This window comes from Xenopus tropicalis, chromosome 3, assembly GCF_000004195.4.
Source record: "Xenopus tropicalis strain Nigerian chromosome 3, UCB_Xtro_10.0, whole genome shotgun sequence".
Classification (NCBI taxonomy): Eukaryota; Metazoa; Chordata; class Amphibia; order Anura; family Pipidae; genus Xenopus; species Xenopus tropicalis.
The window spans coordinates 145564565-145587486 of NC_030679.2; the positions used below are offsets into that span (position 1 = coordinate 145564565).

The window sequence follows — 22922 nt, forward strand, 5'->3', positions numbered from 1 at the left end:
TTGGGATCATTCTGGGGAGCAGCGTGGCTGGGGGGGTTACAGCTCAGCAGTATAGCAACTTAGAGTATAGCAAGTGGGAGTATACTGTAAGAGTTAGATACAGTCAGTATAGCAAGTGGGAGTATACTGTAAGAGTTAGATACAGTCAGTACAGCAAGTGGGAGTATACTGTAAGAGTTAGATACAGTCAGTATAGCAAGTGGGAGTATACTGTAAGAGTTAGATACAGTCAGTACAGCAAGTGGGAGTATACTGTAAGAGTTAGATACAGTCAGTACAGCAAGTGGGAGTATACTGTAAGAGTTAGATACAGTCAGTATAGCAAGTGGGAGTATACTGTAAGAGTTAGATACAGTCAGTACAGCAAGTGGGAGTATACTGTAAGAGTCAGATACAGTCAGTATAGCAAGTGGGAGTATACTGTAAGAGTTAGATACAGTCAGTATAGCAAGTGGGGGAGTATACTGTAAGAGTTAGATACAGTCAGTATAGCAAGTGGGAGTATACTGTAAGAGTTAGATACAGTCAGTACAGCAAGTGGGAGTATACTGTAAGAGTTAGATACAGTCAGTACAGCAAGTGGGAGTATACTGTAAGAGTTAGATACAGTCAGTACAGCAAGTGGGAGTATACTGTAAGAGTTAGATACAGTCAGTACAGCAAGTGGGAGTATACTGTAAGAGTTAGATACAGTCAGTATAGCAAGTGGGAGTATACTGTAAGAGTTAGATACAGTCAGTACAGCAAGTGGGAGTATACTGTAAGAGTTAGATACAGTCAGTACAGCAAGTGGGAGTATACTGTAAGAGTTAGATACAGTCAGTACAGCAAGTGGGAGTATACTGTAAGAGTTAGATACAGTCAGTATAGCAAGTGGGAGTATACTGTAAGAGTTAGATACAGTCAGTATAGCAAGTGGGAGTATACTGTAAGAGTTAGATACAGTCAGTATAGCAAGTGGGAGTATACTGTAAGAGTCAGACAGCAGTTGGAACAGCAATGAACATGCTCCATGTGGGACGTTACACCCCCAGCCGCTATGGATCTCTATGTAAAGTGCACAAAGAAAGTTCCTACAGCCTAAATGTACAATTACTATCTTGTATGTTTAGTTCATTCAGAGAACCTTATTTGTAAACATCCTGCATATACCAAACATCCTTTATATTTCTACTTGGTACTCAGACCTTTATGCTTCTCATAGCTTCTGAACCCCACTGAGAAAGCCTCACACCTACCCCCTATTGCTTTAACCCTCTGCCCTCCAGTGCACCTTCAACATGCTCAGTTTATTACCTTTTTTCTTCTTCTCAGGGCTAAACAGGTTTAAGGCCCCCATATACACGATGTCGCCAAGCGATAGTTTGGTCCTGGGGCCAAATGATCGAATTATAACGACGGGTATAGGAAAAGTCAGTCTGGGGACCCTGTCACACAACTGTAGGGACCCATAGGGTTAAATGGTCCCTATGGCTTTAAATCCCTACAGGTTCAGTTCCCTTAGTTGCTGGGCAGAGGGGAATGTATCTAAGTGAGTCCATTAACATGTGTGTGCTATTGGTTAGAAGGTATGGTGACCACTTCCTGTCGCAATTTGGTATAGTGTTGGGAGAGGAGTGGCACCTTCCTGTTGTTTGCTTCCACCTTAGGGACAGGGTGGGTGTGTGCTGAGAGCCCAGGGCATGGGCCCAGGCCCAGTGAAGTCGGGGAACAGGGCCCCGTGAATGAGGCATTAGATAGTGGCAGGTGTAGCTCCCTTTATAGTACCACTCTAGGAGTGTAAGGCAGTTAGGGCTGAGATAGAATGAGCAGCATGAGCTCCTGCATAGGATTTGCAGTTTTTCTGGAGATAGCTCTCCCAGGCCACATTGCCTGTAGTGTAGGGATCCAAGTGAATAGGGAATCAGGATAGAGAATTCCCTGAGGGATCCACTACAGGGTGTGTCGCAGAGGTGAAGGGAGATTCCTGCCAGTCTGCCCGCAGGAGAGTGTGAGTCTGAATATACACTCGGTATGTGTTGCATGTATCAATGGCCTCTGAAGCTGTATTGTAAGTAAACCCTGTGGATGTTCAATAAACACTTATCATTTTGTTATTTGCAAGAACCTCTGGCGCCCTCTGGTTTCATTTTTCTGCATAGCAGCAAGAGAGGTGTAGTTGCACAACACCCTCACCTTCCTCTTCCACTTAGCGAAGGCCCATTCTGGGTGAGAGAGTACTGTGTAACCCATGTTCTACTGGTACTAGTCCGGGAAAGCAGCTATTGAGCTGAAATAGGTGTTACACAACGTATAACGTATGAGCCGCTAGCACAATCAGGGAAATCAGGGAAATACCACACGTGCCATAGGGGTTGTTTCACAGAGGTTTATTACAACCAAACGTAGATAAACAAGGAAAGGGCAATACGCATGGAAGGTCCACAAGTCCCAATCACATCAAATCCTCCTTCAGGGTCTTCAGGGCACCCCCCCTCTGCACAGTCTCCAGGGAACAAAGGCAGAGTCTCCCAGCCCAACCCCCAATACACAAAGGTTTCCCACCCAGACAGCCACAATTACCTGGGTAGCCTCCCCAGGCAGTTCCAATGGGAATAAACAAAGTTCCTTTTTGGGGAGTTTCACAGAAAATGCACTACCTTGGTTCCAGGGCAAACAGTCCTTCCGCAGGGGTTAGGGTAATCCAGTTGGAGGGAATCTTCCTGCCGGAGCTAGGGTGGATCCCAAGGAACCACAGGGGAGGGTGTCCTGCCGTAGCGAGGTTACACCCAGACGAACAAAAAGCTCCTTCTACACCCACAACCTCTGGTTTTTCTATCCTGCTGCTGGTACCTCCCCTCTTTTCCACACCCCGTAGGATTGATTTGTTAAGAGGCTGACCCTGCTTCTGCTTAACCCAACCCTAGCAGCTCCAATTGGCAGGGTCCCCTGCAGCATCATTAGGGGAGGGGTTTAACCTAGGAGGGACTTGCCCAGCTCCTCTGGAGGGGACTTCTGGGAGCTTCTTTGTTTAAAACCCTTTCGGCGGGAAAACAGAACAATGGGCTGCCACCATCTTGGCTAGATCATGCACTGGCTAGACATGGGGCCAGTATAAGGGTTTTTGGTCACAGACCCCATCAACGAGCCGATGCAGTCCCTGATCCGACTAGATTTTCTAACCTGCCCGATTGAGATCTGCCCGATTTCAGGCCAGATATTGGTTGGGCAGGCCCGTCAGTATGGCCCATACACGGGTCGATTAGCTGCTGAATCTGTCTAAGGGACCAATATCGGCAGCTAGAATCGGCCCATATATATGGGGACCTTTACTCCTCCCATTGCCCCTGACACTGTTCAGATTGCACCTTCACTTCTTCCCTCCCCCTCACTATTTTGGATTTTGCTCCTTCAGATCACCGGGAGCAACAAATCCCTATGGATGTAAATAGTTTTGATTTTCCACCGTCCTCTTCCGGAAATCCACTGCAAAAGCATAGACTCTTCCTGGGACTGAGACTGCTTTTGTCCATTTGTCAAGTTCTTCATCAGGATATTTGGCCAGTGGACTGGGGGGGGGGGTGAATTTTGGTTGTAATATTTGTCCAGCATGTCGGTCTGAGTTATGTTAATTCTTTCTTGTTTAATAAAACCCATAAAAACCCTCTGCTCTCACTGCTGAGATCTCTCACCCCTGCACCCCACACTCCCAGACTCAAGCCCAGAGCATTCAAATCCCACTCACATCTCCCTTACACTTCTCCATTGATATCTCTCCAAATCCAGGCCGTGGGGCATGGGGGATTTTTCCACAAAGAAAATTCTTGTCTTGATGTAAAAATCAGAGGTTTATTTTATTTCACACGACCTCCATAAAAAAAAACAACAAATAATCAAGGCTCTTATTTACACATATATCAGAGACTTATAAAGCAAAGCAGACTTTGTTACAAAAAAGAAAAATAAAACCCTGCTATTCAAAATTCCCATTAATACTTTACAATGACTTGGTACCTGCAGAGCCCTCCAGACATTTATAGGAGTCAGAGCTCCCACAATGCACTGCAATATTCCCTTTAAAATCCAGGAAGTGCTGCTGGCCCGCCTCTTAGAGGTGCAAGCCCCCACCCCCGGCTGGATCAGAGGTATGGGAATACTTTTAAGTTTAAAGCTGCACTTGTAATTAAGTATTTTAAATGCCTTGATAGCAATACATCTAACAAATGCATTATTTTTCCAATACATGCATATCTTGCACATTTAAACACAGAAATACACGTCAGGCTTTTAACACAAACTAGCTAGTTCCATGCAGGGCTCACAGGTGCTGACAGATTCAGAGTAAAGACAGGAAAGTGCATTAGGGGCCAGCCTAATGGAGAGAAGGAAAAATAGAAGACCGGAAATTTACCATTCACCCAAAAGAGATCTCTCAGTCCATGTGAACACTTGCATTAAAACCAATGTAGCAGACTTTAGCCCACATTACAGACAGATTATAGTTTTAATACAGTTTTATTCCTGTAAGTGTGACAACCAAATTCCCTTACAGACATGAGCTGCTTCCATAGAGGGAAATTGCCATTCTACCTATTCTCAAGGTACTATTCACAAAGTTACGTCAAAAAGGGATTCTGGGACCACCTTTAGGCTCTTAGAAAAGTCCCATTTACATGGGTTTATCTTTATCTGGGTTTATTCCTAAAGGAATTTGTTCCCAGAATCCCTTTTTGACTTATTTGCATATGTATGAGGCGGTCTCCTCAACCCTTTTAGCTTGTTCGTGAATCCCCACTCCCGGCTCTCCCTAAGCTGATCAGAAACCCCTACACTATACTGATGAGCCTCAAGAAGGGCGAAACTGGTCTGTAGTTGGGAATCTGATCAGCTATTATCCCGGCTTCTGCTTTAAAACCCAGTGAGTGAGCTTTAGCCTATAGGATAAACCCATGTAAATGGGACTTTTCTAAGAGCCTTAAGGAATTTGTTCCCAGAATCCCTTTTTGACTTATTTGCATACGTATGAGGCGGTCTCCTCAACCCTTTTAGCTTGTTCGTGAATATTCACAAAGTTACAACAGAGTAGTCCATTTGGAGATCTATATTCCCTTAAAGGAAAACTATACCCCTGATCAATGTAGATCTCTATAAAAATGTTAAACAGCTCATATGTAAAACCCTGCTTCATCTAAATAAAAAATTTTCATATAAATATACTTATTTAGTAGTGTGTGCCATTGGGTAATCCTAAATAGGAAACTGCCATTTTAAGTACTAAGGGCCGCCCCTTGGGATCATAGGATTCACAGTGCACACAAACAAGCCAAGGCACACATACATGCTAGGCCCCATCAGCCAATGAATGGGCAGAGTTCTGCCTTTTGCTCCCACACTACTTCCTGTTACAGTTAGAGCTGCATCACTTCCTGTCAGCTGATCTCTGAGGAAGCACACAGCCCATCACTAAATGGCGGCTCAAGGGAAAGGATGTAAAAGGGCAATATTTACTGATATATATTCCAGTTTGGGGAGATTCTTTAATAGGCCACGTAACATAATATAAACTATCTGTTGGTTACGTATTCATTCTGGGGGGATAGTTTCCCTTTAATAACATCCTTTATATCACACAAAAAATTCTAATTCTTGAGTAAATTGAAGGGTAAATCTCAGTTTGGGGTTAACAAGTCTTGGATTTGGGGCCAGAAGATTCTACTTTTGGGGCAAAACCACAGAATCAGGAATTAGAGTTTGCTTTATTACATTTTAGAAAAGGAACTGATGTTTTTGAAACTTCCACATCTGACCCCGCCCCCGCAGGTCCAAGATTTAAAGCTCATTCAAGGAAAGCCCTGGAGCTATAAGCGTAGTGGCTGCATGACAAGGGATCTGAATGATTACACTGGGTTATGTTTAGAGACTGGCAGAACCAGGTGCGACTGAGATTAGGTGAGAAGGAAAGCGTTAAAGGAGACATTTTATAAAATGTTCTTCTTCAGTTATAATATTCATCCTCCGTCAAAATGTGAAAGAAAGAAAGATGTTTTGAAACCATTTTACCTCCTAAAACTGTCATTATATGAGAGCTGCATGCACAACCTCTCAAGTCAGAAGCCAGAGCGAAATGAAAGGTGGGAGTGTCACTTCAGTCTCCCACAGGAAGTGGTCACAGCACTGACTCACAGACTTTACTCAACAGCAGCAGGGAAACCCCTCCCTCCTTCTGTGTCTCTCTGCTCCCTGGCTGTATAGCTCCCTGGCTCTGTTACTGAAAAGCAATTATGGACATGTTCGGATCCAAAGGAATTAAAATAAAAGCAAATACATCTATTTTACATTATTATATATGGTTTAGTGCATTGCAAAAATGAATGGTATATCCTTAAAGAATCATTTGCCTTTCTTCTTCCAGAAAGGATGAGGAATATTTGAAATGTTGAAGTACAGGTATAGGACCCGTTATCCAGAATGCTCAGGGCCAAGGGCATTCCAGATAAGGAGTCTTTCTGTAATTTGGATCTCCATACCTTAAGTCTACTAAAAAATCAATAAAACATTAATTAAACCCAATAGGGCTATTCTGCCCCCAATAAGGGGTAATTATATCTTAGTTGGGATCAAGTACAGGTACTGTTTTATTATTACAGAGAAAAGGGAATCATTTAACCATGAAATAAACCCAATAGGGCTGTTCTGCCCCAATAAGGGGTAATTATATCTTAGTTGGGATCAAGTACAGGTACTGTTTTATTATTACAGAGAAAAGGGAATCATTTAACCATTAAAGGAACAGTAACACCAAAAAATGAAAGTGTATAAAAGTAACTAAAATATAATGTGCTGCTGCCCTGCACTGGTAAAAGTTGTGTGTTTACTTCAGAAAGTCTACTATAATTTATATAATAAGCTGCTGTGTAGCCATGGGGGCAGCCATTCAAGCTGGAAAAAAGGAGAAAAGGCACAGGTTACATAGCAGATAACAGACAAGTTCTGTAGAATACAATAGTGTTTTATCTGTTATCTGCTATGTGCCTGTGCCTTTTCTCCTTTGAATGGCTGCCTCCATGGCTACATAGCAGCTTATTTATATAAATTATAGTAGACTTTCTGAAGTAAACACACAACTTTTACCAGTGCAGGGCAGCAGCACATTATATTTTAGTTACTTTTATACACTTTCATTTTTTGGTGTTACTGTTCCTTTAAATAAACCCAATAGGGCTGTTCTGCCCCCAATAAGGGGTAATTATATCTTAGTTGGGATCAAGTACAGGTACTGTTTTATTATTACAGAGAAAAGGGAATCATTTAACCATTAAATAAACCCAATAGGGCTGTTCTGCCCCAATAAGGGGTAATTATATCTTAGTTGGGATCAAGTACAGGTACTGTTTTATTATTACAGAGAAAAGGGAATCATTTAACCATTAAATAAACCCAATAGGGCTGTTCTGCCCCAATAAGGGGTAATTATATCTTAGTTGGGATCAAGTACAGGTACTGTTTTATTATTACAGAGAAAAGGGAATCATTTAACCATGAAATAAACCCAATAGGGCTGTTCTGCCCCCAATAAGGGGTAATTATATCTTAGTTGGGATCAAGTACAGGTACTGTTTTATTATTACAGAGAAAAGGGAATCATTTAACCATTAAATAAACCCAATAGGGCTGTTCTGCCCCAATAAGGGGTAATTATATCTTAGTTGGGATCAAGTACAGGTACTGTTTTATTATTACAGAGAAAAGGGAATCATTTAACCATTAAATAAACCCAATAGGGCTGTTCTGCCCCCAATAAGGGGTAATTATATCTTAGTTGGGATCAAGTACAGGTACTGTTTTATTATTACAGAGAAAAGGGAATCATTTAACCATTAAATAAACCCAATAGGGCTGTTCTGCCCCAATAAGGGGTAATTATATCTTAGTTGGGATCAAGTACAGGTACTGTTTTATTATTACAGAGAAAAGGGAATCATTTAACCATGAAATAAACCCAATAGGGCTGTTCTGCCCCAATAAGGGGTAATTATATCTTAGTTGGGATCAAGTACAGGTACTGTTTTATTATTACAGAGAAAAGGGAATCATTTAACCATGAAATAAACCCAATAGGGCTGTTCTGCCCCCAATAAGGGGTAATTATATCTTAGTTGGGATCAAGTACAGGTACTGTTTTATTATTACAGAGAAAAGGGAATCAGTTTTAAAATTCTAAATTATTTGATTAAAATGGAGTCTATGGGAGACGGGCTTTCCGTAATTTGGAGCTTTCTGGATAAGGGATCCCATTACTCTATAAAGGGATGAAGGGAGTGATTTGATAGTTGGAAGATGGAATAACATCAGTATCCCTTTAAAAAAGAGTGGCTTCAATTCCACTTGGTCCTTCCAAAGGCACATTTCATTTTATACCAGAGTATGAACCACTATAATTAAATCAAATATTTCTTTCATTGTTCTTTGGGATCTGCCAAGAAACATAAATCAACTTATAGATCAGTACTTAAAGCAATACTGTCATGGGAAAACTTTTTTTTTTATAAAAAAACCCATCAGTTAATAGAGCTTCTCCAGCAGAATCCTGCATTGTAATCTGTTTTCCCCATGGGGCTAGCCATATTCTTCATTTCCCAGGGTGCCACAGGCATGTGACCTGTGCTCAAGAAAGAACAGGGTAGAGCGAGGCAAATTATCTTCTACTGGGGTCACTGGGTCTAGAAAAGGAAAAAGTAGAAATTATTTTTGAAAAAAAACTGGACAAAGGCAGGAGTGAGAGAAAGCTGTGGGTCTCAGGCAGTGGCAGATTTGGAGATTAGTTGCCCTTGATAAATCTTCTCTGTACTTAGAACTTTAGCATCGGAGCGAGTCCAGAGGGGGCCACATCGCTAGTGCCGGGAGTGCTATTGTGCTTCTGCACTAGGAGAGCTGAATTTTTTGCTTTAACAAACAAAAGTTTGGCTCTTAAAGTTGCCAGAGGTGAATTTTTGCCTTCCGTGGTAACTGGCTACTCACTGCCGCCTCAGGTGAGGTTCTCACCTTGCTTCATGGCAGGAGCGGCCATGTTCTCTACTGCAGGCGACTAATAATTTCTAGTAATGGGAAAATTGTTTTGCCAGGCATGGATTCACAGCAAAATTCCACATTTTGCCAATTTGGCGAGGCAAAAACGTTGCAGAGACAAAAAAAGTCAGACAAATAAAAAAAAAACACCAACTGACTTTAATGCATTTGGAAGCAAGAAAAAAAGCCCAGTGTAAAAAATGTCACCTGTGTAAAAAAAAGTTGCCTATTGACTTCAATGCATTTCACGACATGGGACAGGTTCGCTCATCACTAATAATTTCCCTCAAATGCTTTCCCGCCGGCATTAATATAAATCGCTGATGGGAAAACATACATGTCGCTGTGGCTTTGCTGAGTAACCTGACATTGCCTCTTGAGCAGACCAGACTATCCTGCAAAACGTTTGTTTTCCCACTGGTGATTTACATTATTGCTGGTGGGAAAGCGTTTAAAGGAGATTAGTCGCCCACGGTAGGAGATTTATTGAGGGGAATAATCTCCATGTCTGTCACTGCCCTTAGGCCAAAGTCACATGGGGCAGATTGTCAGTCTGTGGATCAGCGCAGGCCAATAATCTGCCCCATGTGACCTTGCCCTTATACAGAGTGAGGGACAGAGTGAGAGCTGAGTATTTTATAGAGAGTAAATGACTTACTTGAATCTGGTAAATAGAATAAATATCTCCTGTGGAAAAAAGAAAAACAAATCTTCCGTGAGGTACAGTCTGACACTTGTATTGCAGGTATTATTATTACAAATGTTGCAAAGTATATACCATGTCTAGTAATGCATAGCAACCAATAGTGAAATTCACTGGTTACCTGTTGCTATGGGTTAGTAGACAATACCAAGGGTTGGGGGGCTAAGTTTTAAACCCAAAGGGAACTGATTCAGGGATGCTCTGAATAAGTAAGTGGTAGAAAGCCAAGTCCCCTCATCGGGGTACAAATCTATACTTACCCTTTATTTTAATATAGCCCAGAATTCCAGATGGAATCAAAATGCAGATCAGCACACATTTGACAATTAGAAGAATGTAGAGAGCAGAAGTTGGTTCAGGGACTGGGAAAGCAAATAATTGGGAAAAGGTGTTAAAGTAATGAAGGTGGGGCAGTTAAATAATAGTAAGAAAAGCTAGCTTCTCATTTATTAGTGATTTTATTTGCACCTTCAGCCTTGTGTACAATAAATGGATGCAATAATACATGAGGATATCACTATAAATGAGGCCAGAGAGAAATCATTTTAATACCCAATATCTGTAACGTTAAATAAAGATGGAACCCTTGTGCCAGAACAAATGTAGAAGCTCTTGTATATAAGTTTACATATAGGGGACTGGTATAATGAGTACCCCTTTCCCCTGGCAGTACCCTAGTGATTTAGACAGCTAAGGGGGTCCTTGATTAGAAAGGAAGTAAGTCCCTTTTCTGTGTCAAAATATAACCTTTGCAGTTCTCTAGTTTGGCCACTAGATGGCATTTAGCTAAAGTACAGTATATAGTAGAGCACCCATGTATTATGGAGCCATTCTAGGAGAACGAGTGGAATCTAGAAAAACTTAAGGAGGCCATACACTGTAAGATCTGCTCAATTGACAAGGTCTCCAAGCGAGGGGATCTTCTTCCAATATGCCCGCCTATGGGTGGGTGATATTGGGCTAATTCAATTGTTTGGCCCTAGAGTCAAATGATCAAATTAGAACGGCGGGCATAGGCATCATCGGCTTGGGGACCACATCAATGAGCCAATACGGTCCCCCATCCGACGGAAAAATCAAACATACCCAATCGAAATCTGCCCAATTTCAGGCCAGATGTTCATTAGGGAGGCCCATCACAGGCAGAGAAGCTGCAGAACTGGTCTAAAGGGCCGTGTATAGTTACCCTTATGGCCGATGTATTACCACCTTTAGTCTTAGTGAGCATCAGGATATACACCATTTCACAGCTCACACTAGGAGTGATATAAAGTTTAGAGCTAGCTATCTGAGCAGCTTATAGCTCCAACTAGGAGATTTAGTGGGATTAGTATCCTGTTGCACTACTGCCCAGAGTAAAGACCTAGGGATAAAGAGAGTTTACTTGGTTCCCACTTGAAGGAAGATCCTGTGTTATTCTGGGGCTGTACAGAGTTATTTTTGATTTTTTTTTTTAAAAAAAAAAAGGCATTTATTCTTTAAAGCGGCCATACAGAGAACGATAAAAGCTGCCAACAGTCGGAGTCAGCAGTTTATCAGCCCATGTATGGGGCCCTTAGATGGGCCTACCCGACCAATATGTGGCTGGATATCAGCTAGATGTCAGGTTTACAAATGCCAATGGGACAGGAGCGCAGCGGTGCATTGATGCAATTATTGTCCCAACAGTCTGTATCCCGTCAATGTGTCAGTCCGATATCTCCCACCCCAAGGCGGACATATTGGGAAAAGATCCGCTCATTCGATGACCTTGCCAAACAAGTGGATCTTTCAATGTATGGGCAGCTTTAGTCATAATCACGGGCAATAAACTTTTTCAGGTATCATCAAGAATCATCAAAAGTCCCTACAGTTTTCCCCCAGTCAGTTGCACAGAAGACTGCAACTCTGGTAAGCGCAGCACATTTGGACTTTTGGATAAAAACCCCCTACTCTAAATGATAAGGATATTAGAAGTCACTGAGGGGTTCTGTGACTACATAAAGACATGAGGCCACAGGCTGAGTGCATTTGCCAAGGTCATTTAACTTTTGAAGTTAGTTCTATTATCCTTATATTTTACAATAGAGTGTACATATGATGTCATGACATCACAAATTACTAAATACTAATTGATGACATCACTAAGCATAGTCTAATGATTTAATTTACACAATAGTCTTGTCTCTTGGGTAATATACACACACGTACACACTGATTTGATGTCTTGTAATCAATAATTTTATTGCCATAGAATATTCTCTACCTACCATTCACCCTTAGAAGTGTCCCTTTTCCTTCCCCCAGTAAAGTTTCTATGGTGTTTGCCTCAGTAGAGTTACACAGGCGCATTGCCACGCGGCAGTAGAAGGAGGAGTTATCCATTCCATTCACCTCTTCCAGATACAGGTCTGACTGACCCACCAGTCTGGTTTTGCCCCGGTACCGGGGGTGTATTAATTCTGGGTCAGGGTGGTAGGCAAAGCCCTCACGTGGGTCCCCAAACATCCAGTAGATCCCGACCCACAAGGGATCTTCATTCTCCGGTAATGTATAGTTACAGCTGATAGTAGGGGAGTCTGGGAATGTGACCTCCTTTGGCTGCTCGATCTGCATTCTATTGGTTTTGCCTAAAACAAGGGAAATAATGTGAGTAGATGGAAGGGGTAAGGGGGGGCATTCAGACACTGAATTAAACAAAAATTGTCATCAACCCAAAAAATATGAAATAATTGGGAAAAATTGGGAAAACACTAGGCAGAGAATAAGCATTTGATTGGTGGCTGTACCCTAAGAGTCATAGGCCTGCTGGTTGTGGGAAACAGCACCGAAACCTAATGCTGCAGTGATATAGTGAATAAAGTGCCCCCTATTGTAACATATAGGGATATTATAAGTCCCCGAGGAGTTCCTTATAATATATAGTGAATAAAGTGCCCCCTATTGTAACATATAGGGATATTATAAGCCCCAGAGGAGTTCCTTATAATATATAGTGAATAAAGTGCCCCCTATTGTAACATATAGGGATATTATAAGCCCCCGAGGAGTTCCTTATAATATATAGTGAATAAAGTACCCCCTATTGTAACATATAGGGATATTATAAGTCACAGAGGAGTTCCTTATAATATATAGTGAATAAAGTACCCCCTATTGTAACATATAGGGATATTATAAGCCCCCGAGGAGTTCCTTATAATATATAGTGAATAAAGTGCCCCCTATTGTAACATATAGGGATATTATAAGCCCCTGAGGAGTTCCTTATAATATATAGTGAATAAAGTGCCCCCTATTGTAACATATAGGGATATTATAAGCCCCCGAGGAGTTCCTTATAATATATAGTGAATAAAGTGCCCCCTATTGTAACATATAGGGATATTATAAGTCACAGAGGAGTTCCTTATAATATATAGTGAATAAAGTACCCCCTATTGTAACATATAGGGATATTATAAGCCCCCGAGGAGTTCCTTATAATATATAGTGAATAAAGTACCCCCTATTGTAACATATAGGGATATTATAAGCCCCCGAGGAGTTCCTTATAATATATAGTGAATAAAGTGCCCCCTATTGTAACATATAGGGATATTCTAAGTCACAGAGGAGTTCCTTATAATATATAGTGAATAAAGTACCCCCTATTGTAACATATAGGGATATTATAAGCCCCCGAGGAGTTCCTTATAATATATAGTGAATAAAGTGCCCCCTATTGTAACATATAGGGATATTATAAGCCCCCGAGGAGTTCCTTATAATATATAGTGAATAAAGTGCCCCCTATTGTAACATATAGGGATATTATAAGCCCCCGAGGAGTTCCTTATAATATATAGTGAATAAAGTACCCCCTATTGTAACATATAGGGATATTATAAGCCCCCGAGGAGTTCCTTATAATATATAGTGAATAAAGTGCCCCCTATTGTAACATATAGGGATATTATAAGCCCCCGAGGAGTTCCTTATAATATATAGTGAATAAAGTGCCCCCTATTGTAACATATAGGGATATTATAAGCCCCCGAGGAGTTCCTTATAATATATAGTGAATAAAGTGCCCCCTATTGTAACATATAGGGATATTATAAGCCCCCGAGGAGTTCCTTATAATATATAGTGAATAAAGTGCCCCCTATTGTAACATATAGGGATATTATAAGCCCCCGAGGAGTTCCTTATAATATATAGTGAATAAAGTGCCCCCTATTGTAACATATAGGGATATTATAAGCCCCCGAGGAGTTCCTTATAATATATAGTGAATAAAGTGCCCCCTATTGTAACATATAGGGATATTATAAGCCCCCGAGGAGTTCCTTATAATATATAGGGAATAAAGTGCCCCCTATTGTAACATATAGGGATATTATAAGTCACAGAGGAGTTCCTTATAATATATAGTGAATAAAGTACCCCCTATTGTAACATATAGGGATATTATAAGCCCCCGAGGAGTTCCTTATAATATATAGTGAATAAAGTGCCCCCTATTGTAACATATAGGGATATTATAAGCCCCCGAGGAGTTCCTTATAATATATAGTGAATAAAGTGCCCCCTATTGTAACATATAGGGATATTATAAGTCCCAGAGGGATTCCTTATAATATATAGTAAATAAAGTGCCCCCTATTGTAACATATAGGGATATTATAAGTCCCCGAGGAGTTCCTTATAATATATAGTGAATAAAGTACCCCCTATTGTAACATATAGGGATATTATAAGCCCCCGAGGAGTTCCTTATAATATATAGTGAATAAAGTACCCCCTATTGTAACATATAGGGATATTATAAGCCCCCGAGGGGTTCCTTATAATAAATAGTGAAAAAAGTGCCCCCTATTGTAACATATAGGGATATTATAAGCCCCCGAGGAGTTCCTTATAATATATAGTGAATAAAGTGCCCCCTATTGTAACATATAGGGATATTATAAGCCCCCGAGGAGTTCCTTATAATATATAGTGAATAAAGTGCCCCCTATTGTAACATATAGGGATATTATAAGCCCCCGAGGAGTTCCTTATAATATATAGTGAATAAAGTGCCACCGACAGATCAGATTTCACCATACCTGATGCACTTTTACCTTCCAGTTTGTGCCTGTATGTTACCCAACCACTTATATTGTAAGCTCTACGGGGCAGGGACCTCCTTCCTACTGTGTCTCATACCTCATGGCACTTACTCCGTTTGTATTTATACTTATTTATTTATTTATTTATTGTATCACTTGTGCTCCCTGTGTGTGACTGTAAGGCGCTGCGTACCCTTGTGGCACTTTATAAATAAAGTTATACATACATACATACATTCAGTGACTTCATGTTTTTTAAACCAACATAAATATTGTTCTCAAACCTCCCTTTCTAGTTATACCTGTTGGTGTAACTGAGGTTCCTTCATTAGTCATATAAATATTTAGTGACAGTTACCTGTAATGATCAGGTTGGTTCCGCTCTCTCTCTCAGTTCTATAAACTTGTCCATCTCCAGTCACTTGTGCCCCACAGCAGTACCAGCCGCTGTCACTGAGCCCCACGTGTTTGATTTGTATGGCTGCGCCGCCTTCCCCAGCCAGAGACATCCGCCCTTTGTCCTCACTGCGTACTGTCCCCGTGGCACTGTTATATATATCTGGCCCATAGTCTATATACTGAGAACTAAAGCTCCACTGAACACTGGATAGAGACATGTTCTGGATTTTCTTCTTGGCGCTGATGGAGAAATGACAGGGAATTGTCACCGTGTCACCAACCAGAGCAGGAATGAACGGAGGCTGATGCATAGTCATGTCATTCTCTCCTACAGAACGGGATATTGTAACAGAGACAGTTATTATTAGTTATAATATACCTTGTACTCATGTAACAGCTGAACTACTAATCCCCTGTATATACAGAGAGGGGGGGCACGGCTATCTATCCCCTGTATATACAGAGAGAGGGGAGGCCCGGCTATCTATCCCCTGTATATACAGAGAGAGGGGGGGCCCGGCTATCTATCCCCTGTATATACAGAGAGAGGGGGGCCCGGCTATCTATCCCCTGTATATACAGAGAGAGGGGAGGCCCGGCTATCTATCCCCTGTATATACAGAGAGAGGGGAGGCCTGGCTATCTATCCCCTGTATATACAGAGAGAGGGGAGGCCCGGCTATCTATCCCCCGTATATACAGAGAGAGGGGAGGCCCGGCTATCTATCCCCCGTATATACAGAGAGAGGGGAGGCCCGGCTATCTATCCCCTGTATATACAGAGAGAGGGGGGGCCCGGCTATCTATCCCCTGTATATACAGAGAGAGGTAAGGCCCGGCTATCTATCCCCTGTATATACAGAGAGAGGGGAGGCCCGGCTATCTATCCCCTGTATATACAGAGAGAGGGGAGGCCCGGCTATCTATCCCCTGTATATACAAAGAGAGGGGAGGCCCGGCTATCTATCCCCCGTATATACAGAGAGAGGGGAGGCCCGGCTATCTATCCCCTGTATATACAGAGAGAGGGGAGGCCCGGCTATCTATCCCCTGTATATACAGAGAGAGGGGGGGCCCGGCTATCTATCCCCTGTATATACAGAGAGAGGGAAGGCCCGGCTATCTATCCCCTGTATATACAGAGAGAGGGGAGGCCCGGCTATCTATCCCCTGTATATACAGAGAGAGGGGAGGCCCGGCTATCTATCCCCTGTATATACAGAGAGAGGGGAGGCCCGGCTATCTATCCCCTGTATATACAGAGAGAGGGGAGGCCCGGCTATCTATCCCCTGTATATACAGAGAGAGGGGAGGCCCGGCTATCTATCCCCCGTATATACAGAGAGAGGGGAGGCCCGGCTATCTATCCCCTGTATATACAGAGAGAGGGAAGGCCCGGCTATCTATCCCCTGTATATACAGAGAGAGGGGAGGCCCGGCTATCTATCCCCCGTATATACAGAGAGAGGGGAGGCCCGGCTATCTATCCCCTGTATATACAGAGAGAGGGGAGGCCCGGCTATCTATCCCCTGTATATACAGAGAGAGGGAAGGCCCGGCTATCTATCCCCTGTATATACAGAGAGAGGGGAGGCCCGGCTATCTATCCCCTGTATATACAGAGAGAGGGAAGGCCCGGCTATCTATCCCCTGTATATACAGAGAGAGGGAAGGCCCGGCTATCTATCCCCTGTATATACAGAGAGAGGGGAGGCCCGGCTATCTATCCCCTGTATATACAGAGAGAGGGGAGGCCCGGCTATCTATCCCCTGTATATACAGAGAGAGGGGAGGCCCGGCTATCTATCCCCTGTATATACAGAGAGAGGGGAGGCCCGGCTATCTATCCCCTGTATATACAGAGAGAGGGGGGGCCCGGCTATCTATCCCCTGTATATACAGAGAGAGGGGGGCCCGGCTATCTATCCCCTGTATATACAGAGAGAGGGGAGGCCCGGCTATCTATCCCCTGTATATACAGAGTGAGGGAAGGTCCCGCTATCTATCCCCTGTATATACAGAGAGAGGGGAGGCCCGGCTATCTATCCCCTGTATATACAGAGAGAGGGGAGGCCCGGCTATCTATCCCCTGTATATACAGAGAGAGGGAAGGCCCGGCTATCTATCCCCTGTATATACAGAGAGAGGGGAGGCCCGGCTATCTATCCCCTGTATATACAGAGAGAGGGGAGGCCCGGCTATCTATCCCCTGTATATACAGAGAGAGGGGAGGTCCGGCTATCTATCCCCCGTATATACAGAGAGAGGGAAGGCCCGGCTATCTATCCCCTGTATATACAGAGAGAGGGGAGGCCCGGCTATCTATCCCCTGTATATACAGAGAGAGGGGAGGCACGGCTATCTATCCCCTGTATATACAGAGAGAGGGGAGGCCCGGCTATCTATCCCCTGTATATACAGAGAGAGGGGAGGCCCGGCTATCTATCCCCTGTATATACAGAGAGAGGGGAGGCCCGGCTATCTATCCCCTGTATATACAGAGAGAGGGGAGGCCCGGCTATCTATCCCCTGTATATACAGAGAGAGGGGAGGCCCGGCTATCTATCCCCTGTATATACAGAGAGAGGGGAGGCCCGGCTATCTATCCCCTGTATATACAGAGAGAGGGGGGGCCCGGCTATCTATCCCCTGTATATACAGAGAGAGGGGAGGCCCGGCTATCTATCCCCTGTATATACAGAGAGAGGGGAGGCCCGGCTATCTATCCCCTGTATATACAGAGAGAGGGGAGGCCCGGCTATCTATCCCCTGTATATACAGAGAGAGGGGAGGCCCGGCTATCTATCCCCTGTATATACAGAGAGAGGGGAGGCCCGGCTATCTATCCCCTGTATATACAGAGAGAGGGGAGGCCCGGCTATCTATCCCCTGTATATACAGAGAGAGGGAGGCCCGGCTATCTATCCCCTGTATATACAGAGAGAGGGGAGGCCCGGCTATCTATCCCCTGTATATACAGAGAGAGGGGGGGCCCGGCTATCTATCCCCTGTATATACAGAGAGAGGGGAGGCCCGGCTATCTATCCCCTGTATATACAGAGAGAGGGGGGGCCCGGCTATCTATCCCCTGTATATACAGAGAGAGGGGAGGCCCGGCTATCTATCCCCTGTATATACAGAGAGAGGGAAGGCCCGGCTATCTATCCCCTGTATATACAGAGAGAGGGGAGGCCCGGCTATCTATCCCCTGTATATACAGAGAGAGGGGAGGCCCGGCTATCTATCCCCTGTATATACAGAGAGAGGGGAGGCCCGGCTATCTATCCCCTGTATATACAGAGAGAGGGGAGGCCCGGCTATCTATCCCCTGTATATACAGAGAGAGGGGAGGCCCGGCTATCTATCCCCTGTATATACAGAGAGAGGGGAGGCCCGGCTATCTATCCCCTGTATATACAGAGAGAGGGGAGGTCCGGCTATCTATCCCCTGTATATACAGAGAGAGGGAAGGCCCGGCTATCTATCCCCTGTATATACAGAGAGAGGGAAGGCCCGGCTATCTATCCCCTGTATATACAGAGAGAGGGGAGGCCCGGCTATCTATCCCCTGTATATACAGAGAGAGGGGAGGCCCGGCTATCTATCCCCTGTATATACAGAGAGAGGGGAGGCCCGGCTATCTATCCCCTGTATATACAGAGAGAGGGGAGGCCCGGCTATCTATCCCCTGTATATACAGAGAGAGGGGGGGCCCGGCTATCTATCCCCTGTATATACAGAGAGAGGGGAGGCCCGGCTATCTATCCCCTGTATATACAGAGAGAGGGAAGGCTGAACTTTCCTTATAATATCCAACAGGACTAGGGCCCATAAGTATATGGGCAGTATAAACTGCCTGTGAGCTTTGCTGGACTAGCCCTGTGGGATACCCAACAGGGCCAATCCAGCAAAGCCCACAGGCAGTTTATAAACACTGAAGGGTTTGTCTTAGGCCCAGATGATTTTTCTACCTGACAATGTATTTGCTGGCGCTTTCATTAATATAACACTGTGACAAGAAAATATGTCATTCTAGGAGAATCGGCTGCTTTCTTCCACAGGTTTTTATAGACACAGAGGAAAGCAGGATCTGCTTAGTGTGCAAGTGGGTAAACAGTTAAAACTGACCATACTGCCTCCCAATAATTTAGGATGGCTTTGGGCCTGTCTCTGCCAGCTAAAATATACCATGGAGAAGCTGCCCCATGTGCCACAAGCCTGAATTAGCTTGTACAGTAAAGGGGATAGATATACATACACACACACACACACACACAATATGCACTAGTAAATAACAGCACATTGACTTCTACAAACAATAACTCCAGATCCTAAATACATTATACATTGAGGGGCAGAAGTAGTGCCACCCAAAAAACTTTAAAGGAAAACTATCCCCCCAGAATGAATACGTAACCAACAGACAGTTTATATTATGTTAAGTGGCCTATTAAAGAATCTCCCCAAACTGGAATAAATATATCAGTAAATATTGCCCTTTTACATCCTTTCCCTTGAGCCGCCATTTAGTGATGCTGTGTGTTCCCTCAGAGATCAGCTGACAGGAAGTGATGCAGCTCTAACTGTAACAGGAAGTAGTGTGGGAGCAAAAGGTTAGTTAGGCCCTATTTATATAGTATGTCGTTTTGTTTCACATTCTAGGGGTTTTTAGAAATCCCCCATAGAAACAAATTCTATAAGGAAGAGTCTGGGTACTTACCCCTGACAGTTAGCCAAGTGCCTCTTCCGTTCTGCCACTGCTCAGTCTCCTTGTTTGGAATTAGAAGTCGGACACGGCAGCAGTAGGACTTTATATCACTTGTGGTTACATTGGTCAGGGTGATGGTCCCATTCCGAGTCCATGGATCTCCCACCAGTGACACCCTTCCCTGGTATCCCTGAGTTGTGTTGCCGTACCCGCTGTTATATATACGAGCCCCACAATAATTCCCTCCACCAGCATGAAGGATAATGGCCACATTAGTAATTCCTGTGACAGTTCTGGGGAACACAAAACTGCATGGGAAGGTCACTGAGTCTCCAGCAAATGCTTCCAAGCCTGAAGGTTGGTCTACACAGTATTGTCCTGGTCTCCCACACACGGCACCTTCAATAGAGAATGACTTGGATGTTCAACTCAGTGTAACTGGGACATAGCTAAGATATGGAAATTCAGATTGAGACAGTCATAAAAAGGCATTTGATGAGCGGAAAAATATAAAAAAAAGCCTTTAACTAGATGTAGAATACAAGTGGCTCATCCCACGTTGGGTGTCAGACACAGACATGCCTGGGAGGAGTAATATCAATCAAATGCAGGGAATTGTTCTGTAAAATCACTTGATAGTTGCAGCATTAATATCCACAGTACCTTCCCCCTTCCCATACCCCCCACCTACGGTGATATTAGTCAACTCTGAGGTGGGAAACAGCAGTAGTAGTGGGGGGGAACCAAGCGGTTGCTCTGAGAGTCGGCCAGGAACGTATGGAGACACAAGGGAAGAGATGGAGTGAGGGGCAGAGGGATGGGGGCTTTGAAGGTTGTGAGAAGGAGTTTGAAAGTTACTCTCTGTTTAATGGGAAGCCATGATAAGGACTCAGCAGGGGAGGGGCCTCTCTTGGATGAGAGGAGGAGAATTCTGGCAGCAGTGTTTAATACAAACTTAAGGGGCTGAGATGAGAGTTAGGGAGGCCAGTTAGTAGCAGGTTACAGTAGACTAGTTGGGATAGCATGAGAGTGGGCATGAGAATCTTAGCTGTTGCAATAGAAAGAAAGGGACCAGTTTTTTTTCTTATGCAATATTGTGTAAGAAAAAGTGACCAAAATGTTAAAAGGTGAGTTTCCCCTTTAGGTTCTCCATACTAGGAGATGAAAGTCCAGTCGGGGGGTTATTACACAGGCAATGTTGTCTCTGTTTAAAGAATTTTGCTTTGAGGTCCTGGACCCTGGAGTATTCTGGAAGGACCAATCAGTAAAGACAATCCTTCCCATTGGTTGGACACACATTGGGGCTCATAGGAAGGCTGCACAAGGTATTTAATTGTAGTGAGAATGTTAGGGAGGTCTCTCTGAGCAGGACAGGGGGCAGGAAGGCTGCCATCAGGGTCGGACTGGGGGGGTGAAGGGCCCACCGGGGCTACCGCCCCGGGGGCCCTGCACCCCCCAAGGTACCTCCATCGACGCATCCCCTGCAGGGGCCCCCACCGCACACCCCTAATTCACCCCCTCCATAGGCAGAGGGTGAATTTTTTGTTTGGGGAGGCTAAAAGAGGCCATACATAGGGGAACATAAACCCCCAAAAAATTAACAGATGTAAACTTTCTCAGAGTGGTCCTCTGACCGCTTTTGGAAGTTACATCCATTTTCTGTTTGTATTTGTCCTTAAAATTTTTTGCAGTTTTATACAGTTTAACTTCTAACAACAGGCTTCAGCTTAACAGTTCTATATTAGACTCTTTTATAGTGAAGACACACAGAGCTACTAGTAGCAGCTACTTGTCGTGGCTACTAAAACAGAAGACAATGCTGATCATTTACTGATAACTGTCTCTACATGTGTTTTAGCAGAGGCAATTCTTAGTATTGTCTGTTTACTGGAGTTTAGTAGCTGTGAAAAAGTAGTTGTTAGTAGTGTGTCTTCAGCAACTATTACCAGTCTAAAAATGAAAATATCTATAAAAATACAAAGATTGTTTAATGCAAAAATGCACAGAAAAGCACATTGGTATGTTTATTCTTTAATATCTACCTAACTAAATAGTTAATTACTGTGTAAATTGGTCATTCACATAACATGGATGATTTAAGGGGAACTTTACTAAAGTTAGTATTAGTAAGATTTTTTTTAAGCATCTTTCATTTGATCTACAGTTAATATTCTGGCTTTTTGTAGCCTGCAAGCAAAAATGCATTGTAGGGAATTTGATAAAAAATAAAATAAAAAACCCAACCAAATTGTGGCTGCTAGGTCAGTTGCTTACTTTTCCATCACATGCAATTGGTTTCACTTAAGTTTAAGTTTTAAGCATAAAAAAGTGGGAATAGCTTAATACCTGTCCCCTACTGTGTTACTGCCACCTTTCTTGCACTCGATCCTGCCCCAGCAGTTAGTGCACCAAAACCTGTAATACTTGTAGAAAGTGACACCTACTGCTGTCAGACCATTTTGCAAGTAGGATAAGGGCAAAGATCAGCTCAGCAGCCCACAGATATTCCTTCCTGTGAACTCCAAAGGGAGCCTAGCCCGTTTAAGAATGTCTGCATTCAAAGGAGAGCGGAGATTTGTGACGTCACCTCTTTACCCGGCTTTTAAACGTTACGCGTCTTCGGCCTGCCTCACTTTCCCTTCTAATTACGGAAGCTTTCATTTATGAGGCAAGCAGGCAGGGGGACAGACAACCTCTTTGTATTTCTTTTTTGATGTAACAGAGACGTCCTTCCCTGAATGCGCATATGTAAACTGCATCGGGGAGGACATCACTGGCCAGGGGCAGCAGCAACAGGGTCGGGTCAGGGCCGCTGGGGCCCACCGGGTATTTTCCCGGTGTCCCGGCGGCCCAGTCCGACCCTGGCTGCCATTGTGTGTAAATAACTCCCAGAGGGGCTAGGGGTACTGCCTGCCATGGCAAGGAGCAGAGGGGCAACTGCCTGAGTGACTGCGGGTCTGAGAAACTGAGAGAAGAGAGGACACTAAGCAAT

At 43.7% G+C, this 22922-nt stretch overlaps 1 protein-coding gene across 1 annotated transcript; it reads right to left on the reverse strand.

The window, feature by feature from the left end:
- Window positions 1-8572: 8572 nt before the first annotated feature.
- LOC116409843 lies at window positions 8573-20384 on the reverse strand. Its single transcript, XM_031899548.1, has 6 exons — window positions 19943-20384; window positions 15182-15550; window positions 11998-12357; window positions 10009-10110; window positions 9704-9732; window positions 8573-8699 (listed from the first exon to the last, which is right to left on the reverse strand). The coding sequence occupies exons 2-6, from the start codon at window positions 15537-15539 to the stop codon at window positions 8691-8693; spliced, it is 858 nt and encodes a 285-aa protein (XP_031755408.1). The 5' UTR covers window positions 15540-15550; window positions 19943-20384; the 3' UTR covers window positions 8573-8690.
- Between the last annotated feature and the right edge of the window lie 2538 nt (window positions 20385-22922).